This window comes from Phoca vitulina, unplaced genomic scaffold (genome assembly GCF_004348235.1).
Source record: "Phoca vitulina isolate PV1807 unplaced genomic scaffold, GSC_HSeal_1.0 scaffold14, whole genome shotgun sequence".
NCBI lineage: Eukaryota > Metazoa > Chordata > Mammalia > Carnivora > Phocidae > Phoca > Phoca vitulina.
This window is the reverse complement of record NW_022589717.1, coordinates 36,907,170-36,930,698: the sequence shown is the minus strand read 5'-3', so window position 1 is coordinate 36,930,698 and position 23,529 is coordinate 36,907,170. Positions and strand designations below refer to the sequence as shown.

At 34.9% G+C, this 23,529-nt stretch overlaps 1 protein-coding gene across 4 annotated transcripts in view; it reads left to right on the top strand.

Moving 5' to 3' along the window:
• The window catches only part of FSTL5 (follistatin like 5), a 726,034-nt gene that overhangs the window by 24,925 nt on the left and 677,580 nt on the right, over window positions 1-23,529 (top strand). For all 4 annotated transcript variants that reach the window (XM_032413109.1, XM_032413108.1, XM_032413107.1 and 1 more), the window contains exon 2: window positions 22,158-22,299. In XM_032413109.1, the coding sequence (XP_032269000.1) occupies window positions 22,174-22,299 (126 nt within the window). In that variant the 5' untranslated portion in view covers window positions 22,158-22,173. The remainder of the gene's footprint in view (window positions 1-22,157; window positions 22,300-23,529) is intronic.

Below are 23,529 nucleotides of genomic sequence, written 5' to 3'. Positions count from 1 at the left end.
TATGGAATTAAAATTTCCAGGAACTAAATGAGAAGGGGTTAAGTTGTTAATTTCTTCCAATGTTATTGTATTGTTAGAAAAAAATACACCTTGGAAACCAATGAACTATTAAGTTCTTTTTTGTTTTCTTTCAGACACCTTTCACAAACAAATTAAAGCATTTTTGAAATATTCTCAGCTGGTTTCCCATGTCATTTAATAGAAAAGAGTGTGTAATTGCTAGCCTGAAGCCCATCAACCACTTACGGATTAAAATATACCTTGCGAGATGTGAAACTTCAAAGGCAGGATAATCACATATTTTCAAATTGATTATTTGGCATTACTGACTACACCTCTAAGTCCCCTGACTTTAATTTATTCTCCCCCAACACACTTCCACCAGGCTTCCGTGGCCTGAGATACCACTGTGCTTAAAATTCCCAGGATTATTCTTATTTCTCAATATTACAATTCAGTGGCCCAGAGGTAGACTTGCAAGAAAATCAACTGTACATAGGGAAGAGGGAAGGGAGTGGAAACTATGGATTAGAAATCAGAATTTTGAGCTTAAAGAAACCCCGAAGATCATTGATTGCACATCCCACGACTGACCAAAACACATTAAAACAATTTCCCTGATTTCCCCAACATGACACAAAGCTGGGGCAACATCACTCAGTTCTTCCAGCTGCCAGGATTCTTTGCACTTCCAACGTAAGCACAGTGATTCCGCTCCTTTAGAGAGAGGCAGAGAAGTCAGTGAGCCTGGGAGGCCTGCCAGGGGCCCCTGGCCCCTGGTGAGAGTCAGTCCTGCCACAGGAGAAGGGGGTCAACGTGCATTGTGATCTCTGCCCTTTGTCTTTTAGAGCCGCTTACTTAAGGTTCCTTACAAGCAGAAACAGAAGAAATGAAGCATCTCTTTATGGCACCAGTTATCACAAATATAGGAAGATTCATAATTCCAAGGGAACTACTTTGACAAAGCTTTATTTTTTTCACTTTTCATATATTTATCGAGTCTACCAGATGCCTTGCACCAGCTGAAACACTGACCTAGTCTGAGAAAGGGCTACATTTTAAAGTGAATATTATCAGTATTTATATGAAAATAAGATGTTACATGCCTTCAAAAAGAAAAGAGTGAGAAGAAGGAAGGGGGAGAGGAAGCACAGGGAGTTGGAGGAAAAAAAAGCTATCCATAAACAAGGGTACATGTCAATCTCTTCTTCATATGCTGTAGAAGAGATGAGTAAGGAACCACAGAGCTGAGATTTCAGGTGACCTTTTATACTCTCTGTGATGGTACTTATCTGCTTGTCCTCAGTTGCTCAGTCGTACACTCTGCAGACCAGACTTCCATTACTCCCTTACTTGCAGTGTTTTTGAGAACCACAAATACTGTTAAAAGCTCAAATGCATGTAAAAATATATTGAGTTCAACCCTAAGCTTTTGAACAACTATTAGAATTATGTTTACCACCACATCTCTGCTACATCTTGAAATGATTTTGATTAATTTCTAATAATGAAGCAAAAGTCAGATTAAAAAAAAATGGTTACATTCTCTTAATAGCATCTAAGAGTTCACAAGTTGACAAAATCTTGGGGGACCAAACGACTTTCTCCTCTAGAAGATAAGAGGGAATTAGCTCCTCCTGCAGAGCAGATGGCAAAACCCCAAAGAGAAATATAAATACCTGCAGTTTTCTCGATTGCAACTTCTCCTTCATGCTTCTGAAGGTGATTTCTTATCTCACCTATAGCAAACATGCCCTATCGCTAAGCTCAGGAACAGTTTTCGGGGCAGGTATTTTTAATGCTACTAATGATTTCATCTCAGGTTAGAAAAATTAGATTTTTTAAAATTATTATTGAAGTATAGTTAACACACAATGTTACATTAGTCGCACATGTACGACATAGTGATTCCACAAGAATATACGTTATACTATGTTTGTCACAAGCATAGCTACTGTGTGTCCTCATACCACACTATCCTAATACCATTGACTCTATTCCCTAGGCCATAGCATTTGTCCCATGGTTTCTTTCTTCATTCTGTAACTGGAAGCCTGTTTCTCCCACCCCCATTCACCCATTTTGCCCATCCCTCTACCTCCCACCCCTCTGGCAAATGAAAGATTCGATTTTAAAAATTCTAATGTGTGCAATATTTTGCCTCTGTAGTCTCAACATTTTCCCCCCGGCCCCTAGCCCTGTAAATGAGAGTACCGACATAAATACAATTCTGCCTACCCCTGCTTAGATCAAGAACAAAACCAATATTCAGGCACTGAAATACCACACTCATTTTCATCAATGAAACAAAAATACCACACTCATTTTCATCAATGAAACAAAAGTAAATAAATACTCTGCTAAACCTTGGAATGCAAATATAATTGATGTGCTTTGAGGTTAATCTGTTTCCTACTCAGGTATAGCAGAGAGTATAAAGCAGTGTTTCACAGGCATGGGGTTTGCTGCGCCAGTTTTGGGATCCCCTGTGATGCCTGTTTAGAATGCAGATTCTTGGATTTCCTCTAAGACCTTTGGAATCAGAATCTCTCTGGTCGGGCCTAAAATTCTCTTGCTCACCAAAATCTGATAGCTGTAGGCATAGTGTAAGGTCTGCTGTTTTAGGAGTGCAGAGAAAGGGAAGCCAAAGCTAGGAAAGTCAGTGAGCTGGAAACTGGCACAGAACAATCTCAGTACTGACATCCCTGGGCCTTCTCCTTATGCCTGCCATTTTAGACTTTCATTCTCATGCTGCTCACATCCTTCCAGCCCAAGGAATCTTCTCTCAGTGAGAGGCTCCTGCTATAGTAGGTACTCTCCAATTCCATGGAATAATTTTATATTATTGGGACCTTTGATTACTATAATCTCTGTAAGTAGAGTTGAATGGCTTAGCCACATCCTCAGAGAATCACAGTCCATCTTTTGGAACATGACTTCAATTTGAAATGATGCCACCAGATGGCCAGCTTTAGAGAAGATCAAATGAACTGTCCTTCAGTGGCCAAAGAGTCCCACATTCTAAAATTTAGTTGTTTTTGACATTAAACAATGTGACCTTGTTATAACCACAATCTATATTTTTTTCACTGAGTGCAAACAAGTATTGTAGTGGATTCATTCATTTGCTATAAAATATTCATAGAGCTCTACTAGCCCACAAATAACAGAACATCCTACTCGATCTCTCCAGTGAGAAATCATGTCCCATGATTACTTAAATTACCCAGATGATATCTGAGATTCTAATTCTATTTAAGGAGTGACTGTGCAGTAATGTGTTCCTGCTTGTTTAGGTACATTCTTAAATCTTCTAGTGGGATTATATTATGGTTAACATGGCAGACAATGGTATGTAAGCCCATTGGATCACCACATTTGCAGTGAGCATAATGCAAGTTGTATTCTAATTCAAATGATGTATTTACATAGGAGATAAGTCTTTGCACTAGAAAATGTGGCTCTGTGATATAATAATGATATTTAAAAGTAGTTTCCTGGGCGCCTGGGTGGCTCAGTTGTTAAGCGTCTGCCTTCGGCTCAGGTCATGATCCCAGGGTCCTGGGATCAAGCCCCACATCAGGGTCCCTGCTCAGCGGGGAGCCCGCTTCTCCCTCTCCCACTCCCCCTGCTTGTGTTCCCGCTCTCGCTGTCTCTCTCTCTGTCAAATAAATAAATAAAATCTTAAAAAAAAAAAAAAAGTAGTTTCCTTTTCCATTTAATGTGATTCATATATGTAATGAGAAACATGGCTTAAAGTTACCACAATGGTAGGATTGACATGCATATATTAACACAGAGTAATATGTATGTCTAAGGGAATAAAACATATAAATAAGCAGGGAAATATGTTCAATGAACAATTACTTACCTATATTTAATGCTTCATGCCATATTTATATTATGGAAATATTGGTAAGGTGGATTTAAAAGTATATGGCCAGTGCCTGTTCCATAGTGAATTGATAATTAGAATCGCTTGATTTTTGGTTATCATGAGTAACAAGGATATAGATCTTTCATTAGTGTAGTCATCTTGGACAAATCACTACACATCAGTCTAAGTTGTTTTGTTTTGTTTTCCTATAACATAAAATTGAATTGTTCATATATAACCTACTTAACGTAAAGCCTGCAATAAGTAATTAACAAATGTTTGCTATTGTTATTAAAATATTTTTTTAACTATGTAGGCCTTGACGTATCTGGGAGGGCTTTTTCTATAGTTCTTCTTGAGCTGACACAGCTTATTTAAACACAGAAAACTAGGAAGGAAACAAAAACAGATTCCCTTGGAGTTTTTTCTTATTTAATGTAGACTATCAGTCATTTGAAAAAATCCGATTGTAAAGATAATTAGCTTTGGTTTACATAGGTCATGGAAATTTAGTTCATGCACTTTCCTAATCAGTTGCATAGGAAATGCTTACAATGTTCAGGCTTGATTGAGCTTGTTTTAAAAGACTGTAATTTTCAAACCCACAAACCTATTTATTATGCACTTGATGAAGGGTGAATTTATAGTTATGATGAAACATTTTGTACAGGTAAAGCTACACTTACAGATATGGTATATTCTTCCTTTTGAAGAATGAACCCATACAGACTCTGAAAACCGAATACACAGTTAAAGTTTCTCAAAGACCGGACACCGATGATTTTTCCTAAACTCTTTGTCAAATGGCTCAGGGATAGCAGAATACAATCATTTTACAACACCTTCAGTTTGTTGCTTCAAATGGCAGGGTGATTTTAGAAAATAAAAAATGTTCAATACCTGTGTGGACCTTATCCCTCTAGGTTCTTAGAATTCTATTGCTTCATGTTTGTAATCTCACTGTATTGTCTTCATAAAATATATTTACAGTGCTAGCATGTTGCCTCTTAAAAAAAAAAGCACATTTTAAATCTTGTGATGAGTAGATCTAAAAGGAATTGATGGTTTTGGTTGATTAAGCTCTTCAGCTCTGCCCTTCATAGCAGACATGTTATTGAGCACTATCTCTGAGGCTATAAAATTTGGAAAATTATTATTTGTTTAAATTTAGCACTTGCATAAGATATTTATACAAAAATATATTATTTAAGTTACATTAAATTATTTAATTCAAGGTAACTGTTTTTTTTTTTTTCCTTTTTGTATTCATTTTATTTTGTTTTTTTTTACACGGAGCTGAGAAATGCCCTTTCTTATTAACACTGCCGTGATACAGTTTGAGGCCAATTTTGAAAAATTTCACAATCACACAGCATTGGTTTAAGACTCTTCTCGGTGACAGACTGTAAATAATATTCTTTTTATATTTTTGATTATTATGTGTTTGTTGATCACTATGCTTTAATTAAGAATTTGCTATGCAACATCAAGGGTATCATCAAAAAAATTTTTTTTTATTATTTTTGTAAAGAATATGAAAACTTGCAGAGATTTACTTGGAAATATTAAATTCCAACAGAATTCTCTGGGAGACATTTTCTTAAAACTTCAATACAAATGATAATAAGTTACCACTATAATATTCAAAGGATTATATTTCATGGAAGATGTGGATTTGAACAAAATAAATGATTTAATTAAACATAAAAATAGATAAAGTCTTGAGCAATAAGGTATTACAGTTAAATTTAACTTGGAGGTAACATACTGCCAAAATGTGACCAATCTCTTGTATATAAAATCATTTTTACAATGAGAAAAATATGTAACTTACAAACACCATTACAGAAGTATGCATATAAATAACCAAATACTTTGTTAGATCAGAACAAAGTAAATTCCAGTAACATTATTCTGTTTTCTTAATCTAGATATCTTTCTTTTTTGCATATTCTAAAATATAGGGCAATCATATGGAGTTATTTGATTAGAATCTTCAATAAATCTTATAAAGAACTCTAGGTAGTAGGAAATTTTATGTCTAGACATATTCCTATAAGTGTATCTAGAAATATTCTGGACATATTACTAAGTAATTAGTTAATTACCATCAGAGTCCAGCTCATTATACTGACTCTTTTCCCTTATCTGTGAGAAATGACTTTGGACTACATAATTCTAATGTATCTTTCAAATATAAAATTCTAGTTTTTCATGTTTCATGAGACAAGATTTATGTTGGTATTAGATTAAATTTAGCATATTAATTACTTGCTCTGTAGTTTTTGAAAATTAATACAAATAGAGGGTTATGTTGAAAAAAGAAATTTGTAAGAATCTCCTTATTGCATCATTTGAATTATTTCCATGGTTGTAGATCAAATAGAGTCATGATTTTCAAATGTTCTCATCAATTTTTTCCACCCAAGCATTTTTGTTAGTGTATGAATTGAATAATAATCTATCAATTCTTGTCTAATATTTATAAAAGACTCCATTGAGATTGGCATTTCTTTTCTCTCTCAGATTTTCACAGTGAAGGCCTGGTTATGTTGCCTTATAGTATGTATACATCAGCATTTTGATTTACATTTGTATTTTTAAAAGCTTAATAGTGCAAAAAAATTCCACTTAAATTTTATCATGAAAAAGTTAATGAAAATGCTACTAAATTTATCTAAGTAAATTAGAAAACCAAATGGTTTCAAGATATATGTACTCATTAAATGACTTGCAAATGGTATTTCTGTGAGATCCATTTGTTTTTTGAATTCTTGACAACTCAATTTTTTTTTTAATTTACTGAATAATTAGTTAATATTGGTTCCATCCTTGCAAGTCCAATAGCCACAGATAGATTACATTTGAGCATGCCTCAGGCACACTCAAAAACAAACAAACAAACAAACAAAAACCCATTTCCTTATTTATCTTGTGAGGGTATTCCTCAGCATAAAGCATATAATAATAGCAGTTAAAACAAAAAGGGTGATATCGAAGAGGCATAACTTTGGGGCTAAGCAGAAGGAGTTGGTGGCAAAGCCAGAGATATATAGGGGAACTGGTAAAGTCCCCTGGGGAATTAGTTCTTTGGGTTAATGGGAAAAAACTTTCCATGCACATTCTTGGGAGGTGCTGGAACCAAATTGTTTGAATTCAGGGATTGAGTTAGTTTTGATTTGAGATGGAGGAAAAAAGGCTGGTCAGTGCTGCAAATTAAATAAAGTTTTGCCTTGAGAGAGGTGGCTGCTTTAAAAAAAAACAAAACCCTTGATCAGGCAAGCTAGCTACAAGCTTGATGACTGACTGCACTGCTCTCAGCATAGTAACATGGAAGAAGCCCAAAGCAGCCAATACTAGACTGGGGAGGTAGGATGAGACACAGCCAAACATCCACTTCATCTTAGGCACACACATGCACACACATCCAACAACATGACAAATAAATAAGTAAATACATAACGAAGGTGATTATGTTCCAGAAGATAGCGATTTAAGAAAAAGGATGGAAAAAATTTTAAATACATATATTTAGGAACATCAAGTAGATAAAAGAAGGCATAATATCCCAAAATAATAAGACATTATAAAATGAAATCAGAGTTAATTAAATCAAAATAACAATTTATTTTTTATATATATATATATTATTTATTTATTTATTTATATTATGTTCATTTAGCCAGCATATAGTACATAATAAGTTTTTGTTGTAGTGTTCAATGATTCATTAGTTGTGTATAACAACCAGTGCTAATCCCAACATGTAAGACAAAATAATTTGAAATCTTGGAAAACATACCTATAGGCATTGAAATAAAAGTTAAATGGAGAGGTTACACACAAGGTTATACAGAAGAACAAAAAATGATGAATTGTAGAATACTACTGAGAAATTTATCAAGAATAAAGTGCTAAAAATAAATAAATTTAACAATAAATTTTAATTTATTGGTGTTAAAAGCTACCAAGGAAAGGAAGGTGTTAAAAGCTACCAAGGAAAAAAGAACGCATTCCCTACAAAGGAATGGCAATTAGATTAACAGAAGCCTTCACATTAAATTAATATAAGCCTGAAATCTAAAATATCTAAAATATGATTTAATATTAAGAGCAAGACAATATTTTAAGACACAAAGAACAAGACAATTTGCCTCTTATTGACGCACACTGAAATATTTTAGAAAGGCTTACCTCAACATAGAAGTAAACCCATAGAAATGTATGATGTGCAAGGAAAAAATGGCAAATGCAGAAGCTTAACTGTTGACGTTAAGCATAATCTAGTATCTGATTGTCTTAAAGGTGAAGCTATTATTATCACTAATTTCATATAACGTCTTGTATTTTGGAAACATGTGGAAAGCTTAAGATTTTTTGCTGTTCAGATAAAAGTTATATTGAATATTTTAGACAGGAAAAATCCATCGTCAGCTTCTAAATAAAGTGAGAAAGAAGGGGGTGTATTGAAAATACACTCAGTCCAATAGAAAGTATGAAAAAAAAAGTAATCAAAGATATACAATGGTTAAAAAATAACAACACACACATAATGGAATAAAAACCTAATTGTAGAAATGTTAAAATTTATCAACAATCTTAATAAATATAAAACTATTATATTCACCTACTAAGGAGAGATTTTCATAATGGTTAACAAAAAGGTCATGTGCTGCTTAGAAAGTAAATACCTAAAGTAAATCGCACTGACAGGCTAGAGGTAAATGCACATTTAAATATGAATCACAATGAGCTCTGATGAAGAAATTTATATGCTCACTTAAAAATGGATATGGAAGAGAAAAGAACCAAGGGTTTTCCTTACTGTATATCAAGAATTGTGTTCAGACTCTAGTAATTAAAGTCTGTGCTATCTGCATAGGAATAGATTGGTTAATAGAATCAAATGGAGAATTTAAAAACATAACCACAATACAGGGAAACCCAACCTTTAACCAAGACAGAGTTATAAACCAGATAAACATCTTAAAAAAAACTTCAGTTGAGGGCACCTGGGTGGCTCAGTTGGTTAAGCGACTGCCTTCAGCTCAGGTCATGATCCCAGGGTCCTGGGATCGAGGCCCACATCGGGCTCCCCCTGCTCTGCGGTGAGCCTGCCACTTGCCCTGCTTGTGCTCTCTCTTTCAAATAAATAAATAAAATCTTAAAAAAAAAACAAAACACAAAACTTTAGTTGAGTAGAATACAAGTAAAGTAAAAATAAAATACAAAAAAATTAAAAAATAAAGTACAAGAAAATACAAGAAAAATAAAATAAAATCTAGTCCCCATAGGCCCCAAATTAATTCCAGATCAATGAAAAAACTGAGTGAAAAACTTCACATGAAAATATATGTATGAGAATATTTTTATGAAAGGGAGGTTTTCTTCTTAAATATTAGTTTTATTATAAACCATTAAACAATAAATCATACACTAAAATTAGAAATTATATATATAATAATTAAAATTAAAAGTAAAAATAGAAAATATAATTGAAAATTTATTAAAAAAAAATAAATTGTTCAGAAGCCAAAGTTGAGGGGAAGCGATGTCCCGTTAGTTTCCCTTTCAGCTTTATAGGCAATTACGCCCCCTAGGGGTTGGCCTCAGCTATTTTTGTGTTTACTGTAGGACAGTAAGTGGGCTGAGTCAAGCTTGTAGCTTGCTCTTTCAAGAAAAGTAATGAAATAAAAGAAGCATTTAAGTGTGCTTGAGGGAAGTTTTGATAGATTTTCCAGCTACCACTCAGTATTTTCTTGGCTGCTCTCCGGGTGTTCAAGGAGCCATTTTGCAATAGATTCCCTTATTAAAGAAGCTTGAGAGGCATTTCTCTCAGCCTCCAGCAGCAAGGAATCATTATGGTCATTTCTGGTTCTAATTCCATGAGAACAGAAGAAAGGAGATAAATTTTACTGGCAATCTTGAGCCCAGCCAGTTCTGTTGGGAGTTTTATATTCATTACCCGGAAAAGAAAAATTGGGAGAACCAAAGTTGCTAAAAAAAAAAAAAAAAATTGGTTGTCAGGGTTACAGGATTTTTGCGGAATTACAAGTGTCCTGAAGCAGGCCTTCTGAGGTTTGGATGTTGCTACTAAATGTTGTTACCTGCTTTTAGACTAGAGACAGTATCCAGATGGAGTTGCAAGTTAGCTCCAATTCTATATAGGTAAATTCCATGAAGTATTTGCCCCTAAATCTAATTAGAAGGAGACATCCCCAAAGATCTCATATGTGAAATTCTCAGAAATCAAACTGGTACCTGTGCCTTGCCTTTATTTTCTTCTCAAAACATTTGCTTCAAAAGATGTATACTCTGGGAGGTTGATAAGGATATATTGCCTGGATTCACATGTCCAGTCTACCTAAATTAATGGATTTTGTCTTGATAGATTGTTACCAAGAACGTAAAAGCACATAGTATACTTGGCCTGGAGCACCATAAATATCCAATAAGCACTTTTTACTATTAATCATAAAACATTATGTTACTGCTCTTTGTTTTTCATCTTTCTTCAGTTTTATTTCCAAACCTATTAAATTTTTTTCTTAAATCTGACCATTTACCAGTAGTTTATTTTTCAAATTTGAAACACTGGTATAAAATAAAATGCAGGTTCTCTTATGTCACTTAGAACTAACTCAACTTTTGCTGCGTGTTTGCTCATGACTTGGGTTTTAATCCCCAGCCACCATTGGCCACATAACTCGCTAGTACAGCTTCTGTTAATTCCTGTTAGGAATTTCTTGGAAAGTTTCAACTACTCTTCTCTGCTTCGGTTCCAATCACTGGTGATGTGCTCATCTTCAGTTGACTTAGCTGAAATTAACCTTTATGCTTGGTTTACTCACTGCTTTCTCTATTTTTCATGAAAGTATATAGGTTTTGATTTTGAGAAACTTTGTGAAAATCCTCATGGCAGAACTAGGTCACATTAACCTATTTTCCCTCTTTCCCTTCCACACCATGGTGGCCCAGATCTCTCCTTCTGGGAAAGCATTAGGTTGTTCTGGAAAATATTCTGGGTCCCCATGACTTCTGCTAACTGTGGACTGCATCCTTGGACTTTTCCCATACTTTTCTGAATATGAAGTAGAATACCTCTGAGACTCAGCTGACCTGAATGAATGGGCAAGTTTGCCCATGGCATTTCAGTTTTAAATACAGAAGAAATTAAGTTGTTCCCTGTGCAGCACTTCATTGTTAAACTGTGACAGATTTATTTTCCTATACAATAATAAATGTAGTCCCCGATTTAAAGAACACAGGCTGCCAGAAACCTTCGTATGGAATAGGTTGAATTTAAAATCTGACATTGACAAAATTGCAATGATTTTTTTTAATAGCAAATAAAATCTGTAACATAGTACCTTTGGGATTTTAGACAGAGTCAATCCTAAGAGCTGCATTCTTCCTTAATTTACATTTTAAGTGCTCATCAAGGTGGAAGGCAATGAATTCAGAAGACAGAGCCTATAATGATTTTCTCTTCTCTTGAACTAGGGCAATATCCTCAAGGTCATATAAGATATTATTATTTTTAAACTTTAAAGCATTGTTTTTCATATTATGTCAGGCAAACTTACTACAACTTAGATACAAACTAAGATAATAGGACTTTCACACCAAACGTAACATGAAATTGCTAATTGTCAGGTCACATTTTGCAATGTGCAATAAAGTTACATACATCCAGAGTATCTAGGAGAAAAAACAAAACAAAACGAAGAATGATCAATGTGATTGGTTAGTTTTAGTTTCTATGATTACTTCCAGTTGGTACCTACTTTGAAAAGAATGAGGAAATTATTTATAACTCTCTGTTTATATTGCCACAACATGCAGATGTTGTTCCTTAAATTTTTCTTGAGAATACAAATTAAAGGACAAAGAAAAAATGAACTTTATCATTGTGATTAATGTTTTTTTTTCTTTTTTAAATTTAACATACGAAACCTGTGGGATATCAGGTAAGAGAGAGCAGATGAGTGGAGGAGAGTGGGCAAAGAGACTTCAGGAGGATGGCTAGGCAAGTGAAGGGCAATCATGAGAATTTTGTGTGAGTGAAGCTAGAGGGAGGAGAGGTCAAGTAACGTGGTCAGTTTTGTGAGAGCAGTTTCAGTGGATTCGTTTGGTAGAAGCTGAATTACAGTGGGTTGAGACTTGGAGTGCAAGTGTTAAGAAAATCAGCTTAGGAACACAGCCACAGGTAGATTCCATTTCTTTTGACTTTAGCTATTGTTCTTTCTGCTATAGCATGCTACCGCTTAGCATTAAAAATACTTTTGGTACAGTTTTTAGAAATGAATGTTTTCAGGTTACCAACCACCAGAAGCAAAGTGCCTGTTTGACGTCAGATTTCTGCGAAAATGGGCTAAAAGTCAGAAATTCAACATGTCAAATAAATTGCATACAAAGATATAGGAACAATGTTGCAGTTGCTTCTTTTTTGACCTTTTCACACATAAGCCAGGTGGGCTTACAGTCCAGAAAAGCTAAGTGCAGCATACTAAGATATATCACACTATGTTGGTCATATTAGTACATGCTTTTAACCAGTCATCCTGCACTGAGTTACAGACTGCAGCTTTCAGCAAGGTGGGGCATTGCTGCCCTTTTACAAGTACATACCAACATATATAATCCAGAATATTAGTATCAAATTCATTTTAAGATAACTTCAATCTATTCATTTTGAAGAAGAAACTGACAGTAGATGATCTGATAAACTATACAAATAATTGCAGAATTTATTTTTTTAAAAGTGTCTATTGAAGGTGATCAGAAAAACAGACATATGGAATTAATTTAATTTCAGCCTACACATAATATACTTTTTTACTATCGAATCATGAAAGTATTATAAAGTCAAGTCTGGGGACCTTTTTTTGGGAGATTGAATATGAGTCATGGGTCACTGTATGTCGTCTTGTTTTTCTGCCTCCGTTTGAGGCGCCGGTACTTAAAATTTGAAGTCCAGGCTCTCGTAAGGTTATATAATTTAATAAAATTCCTTGGTTAAGTCAGCTAGACCCAAAGTTTCATTCTGTTCCACGGTTGTCAAACACGCTTTAAAAAATACATATCGTGGGGCGCCTGGGTAGCTGGGGTCCTGGGACTGAGCCCCGCATCAGGCTCTCTGCTCAGCGGAGAGCCTGCTTCTCCCTCTCCCACTCCCCCTGCTTGTGTTCCCTCTCTGTGTCTCTCTGTCAAATAAAATCTTAAAAAAATAAATAAATAAAAATAAATAAATAAATACATATCCTGTATGGTATATAATCATTCATATAAAACTATAAACATCTATAAAGTTATATAACTATATCTCTCACAAATTTTATATATACTCATAAAAATTATTTATTTATATAAAAGTACATATTTATATATAATAAATATATATAAAACTACTGTATAACTATAATTACGTAAGCACTGCTGTAACCATCTCTATATAACTTTAACCATAGCTATATATTACTATCTTCCCAGCGAAGATCGTTGTGAAAAAACAAATGTACAAAACAAAAACGATTCTGAAAATTCTACTTAAGCGGTATGATTCAATAGAGATGGTGATGCTGATGTCCTTTCTGTTGGCTTTTGGAAACTCTAGAGAGTAGTAAATACAAAGTTGTTGGGGTTCAAAGAGATGTGGCTTCTAAACAGTGCCTTAGACGCGGAAAGCATTTGTACACGTGTGTCCTTTCTATAGTGAATGGATTCTAGTCAGATGTATTGTAGCATTTTCTTTAAAAGAAAAATACTATATTCAGAATCATGACAGTGACATTCCAGGCCCATGACTACCTTCATCGTGGACACACCTGTTCTTATTGCTGCTTATCATATTCTTCCCATATAAAAAGAAGGGGTTACACTAGGTCTCTAATATGATTTTCAGTTCTATTATCTTGTATTCTATGTGGTAGTTAAAATTTTTACTTTAAAAATGTTTTTAGTACACCAGAGGAGTTAATAGAACTGCAGCATAAATAGTTTTGTAAAGCAAAGATGGTTTTGGAAAACAAATATTTACCACCCAACATGCTTTTCATGATGGGGGATTTTCATTTGTTTAAAGCAGAGTACACACATCTTTTTTTTTTTTTTTTTTAATTAAATGGAATTCAGCGTGAATACTTTCTCCTAATGCAAGCTTAAATTATTACACATTTTACACTGCAGTCCTTCCAAAATGCCAATGAATATATTTTACCTATATTTAGCTTCTTTCTTTTTCAAATTAAGCTGGCTATTGAAAGGTATAATTGGTTAGAATCTGGACAGTTTTGTTCATCCAAATTAATGACTCAGATGTCATTGACATAAAAGTTCCTCCTCCTTTGAAAGTTAATTTAATGGTCATAATTCTTATTATTTAACAATTATAATTCTATTCTTATCTCAAATGTTAACGAAAAAAACAAACTGCACATGCTATAATCTTTTCAACAAAGTATTACATTTAAGAGTTTTGGCCTCTTTCACAATATGAACCAATAAGACAGGATTAAGAACTAAAGAAGTTTCCATGTTTATGTGTGTGTCCATATAGAATTGAAAGAGACTCTCACCCATGCAATATGGACATAAAAGTCACATAGCTATTGCTCTCTCATGATCACTGCCTTTGTCTGTTGTATCTGCATTTACATGGATCCCAAGTGAATGTAAGCAAAAGATTCTCTCTTCCAGTAGTATTCAGTCTGAGTAAGTAGTTGTTTGCTGTGTATGGCTACTACTTGTGCAGGCTTTTTTTCTATATCTGCGTCATTATGTGTGTGTTAAAAGTAGAATTATATGACAGAACCATGGGTCAGATTTGAGTGGAGTCAGCCTTGGATTCAGACACGAGTTTTGACAACGACCAGCTTTCTGAACTTGGACACTTTATCCTGATAAGTTTCTCTTTCTTTATATTTAGTTCAATATAAGCAATAATACCTATCAGAAAAATATTTTTGGATAATTAAGTACTATAAGATACCGTCCTAATATGTTTAGTAGGATATGCATGATCTGTTTTTCCTTTGCCGCTCTCCAGTAATAGTCCTACAACATGAAGGCAGTGACTCTTAGCTGTTTTTGTATTGTTTTTAATTATGCTTATGAGAATGAACATTGGAAGATGGGATAATGACTAGGAGAATGCATTGCTCTAATAAGGATAATCAACTGCTAGGTGGAAAGAATCTACTTCTGTGATAGGGAGAATCCATTGCCCATAATGAAAGTAGATTCTTTGGAAAAATTTTTCCTAAGAGAAATATTAAATTAGAACTCAAGCACAGAGTTCAAAGTAGTAGGTATGAAGCTAAAGCGGGTCAAAAGATAAAAACAGTTACTGCGACAGATTTGCCTGAAGTTCTTTTACTTCTTTTAGTCTCTCAGGTCTTTCCAATTTCAGTTGAGCTAAGGGAATGAAAAGACTGTCAGTCCTTGACAAGGGAGGTTTTTCCACAGGAACTTCCCACTGGAAACTTGGTTTTGATCAGGTGTAAAAGAAAAGCTTTTTGTAATAACAGCAACTTGAATTCTAGATTGATTTCATAGTCAGTTTTAATGAATATTTTCAATTACATGAAGAATATTAAGAATCCCTTAATGTATACCTACTATTTCAAATTAATTACTTATCACCATTAATTTATTCATTCATTTATCTATCTAAAAATATTTATTGAGCTCATGCTGTCTGCCAGGTACTGCTCTAATTCACACAGGTAATTAACAAAGTACTCTCTTTATGGAGCTAACATTCTGGTTGGAAATGGAGAATAAACAAACCAGTAAAAATATAGCATGCCAGATGATAAGAGCTATTGGTTTCCAGCCATTCCATTTCATTGAAAATTTCCATGCATCTTTTTCACCAAAATTAAAACTTCACTATTTTCATTTTCTCTACCTTCTAGCAGCATTTAATCCTCTTTTTTTTTCTTTTTAATTATTTATTTATTTGACAGAGAGAGCTCAAGCAGGGAGAGCTACAGGCAGAGGGAGAGGGAAAAGCAGGCTTGATTCCAGGACCCTGGGATCATGACCTAGGCTGAAGGCAGACGCTTAACGCACTGAACCACCCAGGTGTCCCAATCCTTTATTTTGACTAACCCTGCCTGAGGGCTTAGTTTTTGGACCTCTTCTCCTCTCAAACCTCTTCCCATCTCATACCTAAATTAGATGACCTATAAATGCTATCTAGCCCATACCTCTTTGTTGAACTTCAGGTTCTTATATCCAATGCCTATTTAACATCTCCAGTAGGACTACCAAAAGGTTTCTCAAAAAAAAAAAAAACAAAAAAAAAAAACCAATAGTTTTCTCCCTCAAACCTGTTCTTCCCCATATCCTTATCCAAATCAATAAATCTACTCAGAATGAATAATCTGGTACAGATGCTAGACTATATAGGGTCATAAATCCCTTCTTACAGATGAGGCCCAAGTAATGCAATTGGTTTTGCTTAGGTTATACAGTATGACATAGGGTAGGTTAGACGTCAGTTTCTCGGTCTCATAGAATTATAGAATACCAAAAAGGAAAAAGGCACTAGTAATCATTTAGGCCACTTCCCTATTACAGAAGAGAACAAAGGTCTGTGGAAGTTAAGAAACTCCGAGATTGTGATAGAACCGGTCCTATCTATTAATGTACCTTCTTCTATATGTATATAAGGATGTTACCCTTCTTAAATCAGTAATCAACAGTGCAAGGTGAAAAGACATTTAAGGGAGATATGTAAAAATTGCAGCAGAGAGCAGCCAAGTCCATGTGAAATTGACAGGGAAGATTTCACAAAGGAAGGGACTGGAGCTATCTCGGAAGGCCTAGAGTATTTTTCTAGGCTAAAATGAGAGGCAGTGAGGGTACTCCAGGTGAAACCCTCAGATATTCGACTTCTCTGCAACATTTGATAATGTTGGGGATTTGCCTCACCTTGACGTTCTTTTCATTCATAAGTATGATACCACAGTTTTCTTCCCCATCTCAAATGCTATATTTTGTTCCTAAGGCAATACTTTAGCACTCTTAGTTTGTTTTCCCAAGTGAGGTGAGATTCTAGAGAATGTGTAAACAAATCAAAATCCCTGAAATTTGAATCTACTAAATCATGTAACTACTCTAAATCCTACCGCCATGAGCAGCACAGCATGTTATGCCATATGGTGAATAAAATAGCTTGATTCAAAGAAAAATATTATTTTTTGAACAAGAGAAACCTCTCTCCATCCCCCTTACCACTTTCAAGTCTAACTTTATTAAATCTAATGTTAAGCAGATACTTTTTAGATTTGTAAACATTTTGTTTTCTCTAAGTTAATAACGAGGTTGTTTTCTGATGCTTCCATATAGTGTTGAGGTTGCAAAGAAAAGTCATAGGATCATTATTGCACCATCTGTTCCAGCTGGTTTGTTTTAGTCACATGCTTTTCAGTGTTCTTACTGAGCTATCAACAAACTGCCAATTAATTATGAAAACCTAACAGGTTGTCAGAGGTTACAGTACTGAGAAAGTGAGATCATGAGTCAGTATATCATGGGATCAATTACTACTGATTTACAATTTCCAGAGCACCTTTTGTAGATGAGTGAACTTTTAAAGACATAATAATGACATAATGACATCTTTGGATCCTGTAGCTGAAGAGAAATAAGAAAATGATAATTATTTTCTGAGCATCCATCAAGAAGTGTATCTTTTTATTTAGGTTGCTAATTGATAGCTGTATAATTGGATTCAATTATTTTTCTTAGTAATATCTTAATGGAGAAAATCTTGCAAAGTAGCCATTCACAGAAGATAAATGCAGAAACTGGTCTTTGTCTTTTGTCCTAACACTTACTGCTGAGCGCAATGCCTATCTGCAATAGAAATCAGAGTTCCCCAAAGGGGGAAAAAAAAGTATCTGACCTTTTTTAAAAAGTATTTTATTTATTTATTTATTTGAGAGGGAGAGTAGGGGGAGGGGCAGAGGGAGAGGGAGAGACAGAGAATCTCAAGCAGAGTCTGCACCTAGCGCAGAGCCTGACTCAGGGCTCAATCTCATGACCCTGAGATCATGACCTGAGCTGAAACCAAGAATTGGATGCTCAACCAACCAAGCCACTCAGGTGCCCCAATATCCGACTTTTATTTTATTTTATTTTTTTTAAAGATTTTGTTTATTTATTTGACAGAGAGAGACAGCGAGAGAGGGAACATAAGCAGGGAGAGTGGGAGAGGGAGAAGCAGGCTCTCCGCTGAGCAGAAAGCCCGATGAGGGGCTCGATCCCAGGACCCTGGGATCGTGACCTGAGCAGAAGGCAGACGCTTAACGACTGAGCCACCCAGCACCCCTCCGACGTTTAATATCAGTTGTTTCATTTTATTTGTGACACCAAATAAATCACTCCAGTTGTCTGATAGCTTTTGCTGAGATAAGACGTTTATATTTTTATTTTTATATTTTAAATTTTTGTATAACTTTGTATTAATAAGAAATTTTAGACTTGAAAATTATAGACCTATCAATAAAAAACATGGTTAATAATGAGAAGTAGATTAAAATTGTATAAATAAGTTGTATATAATGCACTGAAGCTTTGCATGTTGATGTTTGTTGTTTGTTTCTTGTTACCAACATTTGTTGTTACCAACTCTTAGTGAAATTTCTTAAAGCAGACATTCCTAGCCTATTGCCTTTTGACAGAGAAAATATTTCAGGAGATTATTCATCTAATTATCAATGTGTGGGGGCGCCTCGGTGGCTCAGTCGTTAAGCGTCTGCCTTCAGGTCAGGTCATAATCCCGGGGTCCTGGGATGGAGTCCCGCATCGGGCTCCCTGCTCCACGGGAAGCCTACTTCTCCCTCTCCCACTCCCCTGCTTGTGTTCCCTCTCTTGCTGTGTCTCTCTCTGTCAAATAAATAAATAAAACCTTAAAAAAATAAAAAAAATTAATTATCAATGTGTGGAAGTTTTCTCACCCAAGATTTGTGAGATTTTGGTCACTTATTAAAATTAATTGTTCATTTAATCTGTATGAAATATCTGTAGCTGTGTGGAATATATGTGTGTGTGAGTGCGAGTGTGTGTGTGAGAGAAAAAGAGAGAGGGAGAGAGAGAAAAAGAAAAACCCTTAAATGGGTAGTTTAAGAAATTTATGACCCAACATTTACCCTGTCATAATGAGACAAGGTTTTTGCCATGCCTCTTTCCTTCCTCTCCTGTTTGACAACTGAAGGAACATAGTATTCAGAACCCTTAGAAAATATGCCTTCAGCTGGGTTGGTCCTGTTTGCTTTATTCTTGGGCTCTCTCAGATTTAAAATATTCCATCCAGTTGTCTTATAAACAAATATTTACCTCTGAGAGAAGTATTAGACTATACATCAAAATGACAGCAAAGGGATGGATTGAAAATGAAATTATTTAGTTTTCTGGTTTAGTTTTCAGATGTTTTATAGTGGTAGTGAAATAGGAATTGCATTCAATATTATCAGAATGCAAGAAAACACAATCTTTTTTTTTTTTTTTACTCTTGAATGCAGGATGACATTCATGTATGCATTCATTTATTGAGTGTCTAAAAGGTACCAGACAATTTTCTAGGCTCAGATGATATAATGCTGAAAAAATACCCCCACAAAACCAGATCCTTGTATTCATGAAGTTTGAAGGAGAAGAGAGATATATAATGTAGTGAGGAAGGTCAACATTATTCAAATAATCATATTAATGATGTAGAATTACAAATGGTTGCTCTGAATTTAAGGAAAACAGATCTAGGAGCATGAGTAACTAAGAAATGTAACTCAGGCTTGGTGTTATGGGGAAAGATTCTTAAGGCATATGTTTGATACGTGAAGGTCTTTGGGCAATAAATGGCGATGGGGAAAGGTACATTTCAAGTGGAGGAAATAGTGTACAAAATCTCATAGTGGGAATGGACCAAGTTCAGAGAACCAAATGAAGGTTAGTGTGGCTGGAGAGCAGTTCTTTAGAGGAAGAGAAAAAACATGCAGAGCCCAGACTCTGTGGGCACTTGCAGGATAGGTCAGGGATTTTGGCTTTTATCTTAAGGGTAAATGAGTATATCCTAAAGTTATTAACAAGGGCAATGACATCATGATTTTTGCATTTAACATGATCATGCAGGCTGTTGCACAGGGAATGATTCAAGGGGCATGTGCATGAATGGGATGGCCAGTAAGGATGTGCTTGGGGCAGTTTAGGGGAGATGTGATGCTGATAGCTTGAACTAGGGTTGTGACTGGAGACTGGAAAGAAACCGATTTTAGGAGATACACATTTTGAAAGTAGAACTAACAGAACTCAGGGATAGGTTTAATATGAAAGGTAAGGGAGACAAAGATGTCTCCTTCATTTCTGGCTTGACTAAATGGGTGAATGAAAATTTGGGAAAGTGTGACTTTATGTGGGGTTTGTATACCATGAGTTGTTTTTGAAATATACATGTGGAGCTGTTAACTAAGCTAATCTGGAGATCAGATGAGAAGCAATGACATAAGGGTTCCCCCTGCTATCCAAAAATACAGCATTCCTATGAAACCTTTCATAAGCCAAAAAGAGCATAAAACAAAGAAGCGATTACCGTTAATTTATACGGAGAAATTGTTGAGTGTCCTCAGACCCCCAAAATAACTCCTCTTAGGCTTTTCTGATACCTTAGGACACATCTTGCTAACAGTTGCACAAAAATAAATCAAGATAAAGCACAGATGCTTACAGACACAGTTCAAAGCCCTGGTGCCTTGGTGCTGAGATGCTGAGTGTAGTTCCCTGGGAAGGAGCTTGGCGGGGCCACACTCTCTACTCCATGCCCCTGAGGCATGCTGCTTCTGGGCTGACAGCAAAACAAACGCAGAACTCTTGTTTTCTCTTCTCACCTTTTTGTGAAACCAAAAATCCTTTTCAGATTTCTTTGGGATGGTGAAAAGAGGTACTAGTGTAGGTGTTCCGTAAAAGCAAAGTGGTTTAATGTGAACTTTTGGGGAAAAGCAGGAGGTAGCTGTAATGAAAACCATAGATGATGTTGAATGTCTGGCTGGATGGAGAGAGTAGGTAAGTGGCTAAGAATGAGATTTTATAAACTATAATATTTAATGGTAAAGCAAAGGAGTGGGATGAACCCACAAAAGGACTGAGACGTTTTCATAAATTCTAGAGAAACGGAAGAGAGGGGTGTCTTAAACACCAACTAAACTTCTTGAAACAAAGAAATGTTACTTTGATAGAGTGGTAGAAGTAGAAACATGATTGTGTGAACTAGGTTCAGAAATTAGCTAGAATGAGATACACAACTCTTTCAGAAAATTCAGGAAGTGGAGGAGAGAAATTATCTTAAAACCTGGGTGATTTGAGCATCTTTAAAGATGGAAGTTAATAACTGAGTGGGGAAGTTCAGACAACAATAACTAGCAGGGTTAATTAATTGGTTAAGTTTCTCAAGAAGTCAGATGTATAGAACAGAGTAGACGGGGGGAGAAAGATCTCCTCTATTGTTACAATAGGGGGAAAGATATGCTGGTGAAAATGATAAAGTGAGATATAGTTTAATCCAAGTATAGATTTCTTTTTTTGCAAGAGGGTTGAGATTTTATATGATAATAAATTTATGCCATTTTACAACTTCTCTGGCATACTCAAAGACACAGAGCAGTGGACAGACTCATACGGCTTTTAGTTTAAAGCACTTGTTAAGAAATTTTCTAGAAAATATTCTTTTAGATAGTATTGGGAAAATGCATTCATAACTCAGTATAACCCTCTGCATAATTTTTGTGGTACCTCAGTTTATTAAGTGCCTACCATAGAAGACTACCTTATCAAACTCTCACCAGTGAATTATAATAGCTATAGTTTTATTAGGTGTTATTCATCAAATGTACTCAAAGAGGAGTTCAAGATTTATAAGTATGTTGATAATTGTACTCTCTATGTGTGCTTAGAAAATTAACCATGGTTTAAAGTTTTTTTTTTTTCATTTTCTTTCAACTTTATTTTAATTAATTCTCCTCAATACATTTTGATTGGCATTTATATCTCTGTGTATTTAATGTGTAAGGCTGTATGAGTGAAAAAAACAGTGTTTGTTATGATCAAAGGGATCATAATCTTTTTTTGGAGATGTGTACCTATTACGGATTCAGTTGGCAATTGCCCACAAGTTTTGATTAGATCTGTGGAGATTTCCATGCACTATTGAATATTTCTTGATGATTTTTTTTCAATATATAATGGATTTTCTGATTACTTGCAATGCTAATTTTCACAGGTGAAAAGCAATAAGAATGTTTAAGTGCTGGTCAGCTGTTTTGGTTCTCGGATTCCTTTTTCTGGAGTCAGAAGGAAGGCCAACCAAAGAAGAAGGATATGGCCTTCAGTCCTACCAACCTCTGAGAAGATTGCGACACAAGGTACAGTCAGCATTCTGAATTTGCTCACAGTGCCTAGCAATTATGAACTGAACTACTAGGTGTCTGCTTTATTATTCACTTAGGGGCACTTATTTCAGTATATGCCTCCAGAATATAATTTTCGTATAAAAGTGCACATTTTAAAACATGAAATGGTAGTAATTTGGAAATTTATAATTTGGGGAATTAAATATTTCTTGACAAAGTATAGAGATGGCTCATTGGAAAAAATCATTATAATTTACATTAAGTCATAGATAGACACAAAAATAAGTAAATATGTTAAGACCTAATCAACTAGATAGACTAGATAGTTTCTTTATTCCTGTATTAAGTTCAGAACTTTTTAGACTAAAACATTAAGTGTTATGTTTTTTTAATTTGCAATAAAGCAAACAAAGAAAGATGTCTATACCATCTGGAGATATATAGGTTGGCAAAGAATTAGTATTTATAGAAATCATTAGACATTTTAATTTCATAAAAAATCATAATTTTAAGTTCTTTAATATTGGGGAAATACTTCACTTCCTTATGATACATATTTTCAAGTATACAATAAATTGACATTTAGGCATACTATAGATTATATAGATTATGTACTTACATTAATGAAGCTTTATTTTAATAATAGAGCAACTTTTTAATACTAAAGTAACTTTTTATTCAATCAAATTAAAAGTTTATAATACATTTTGATTTTCATAGTAGAAAATAAGACAAAAGCTGACATGCTAGTTATGGGAAAAAATATATATTTTAAAATTTCTTATGTTACTTGTCTTAAAAAAAACAAAAAAAACACCTTGAAATAAATATAAGTACAGTTGACCCGTGAACAGCATTGGTGTTAGGGATGCTGGCCCCTGCATAGTTGAAAATCCACACATAACTTTTTTTAAAAAGATTTTATTTATTTATTTGACAGAGAGAGAGAGAGAGAGAAACACAAGCAGGGGGAGTGTCAGGCAGAGGGAGAAGCAGGCTTCCCGCTGAGCGGAGAGCCAACGTGGGGCTCAGTCCCAGAACCCTGGGATCATGACCTGATCTGAAGGCAGATGCTTAACCGACTGAGCCACCCAGGCGCCCCACACATAACTTTTGACCCTTAAATCTTAAATATTAATAGCCTACTGTTGACTGAAGCTTTACTGATAATATAAACAGTCAATGAACACATATTTTGTATATGTGTTATATCCTATATTCTCACAATAAAGTAACCGGGAG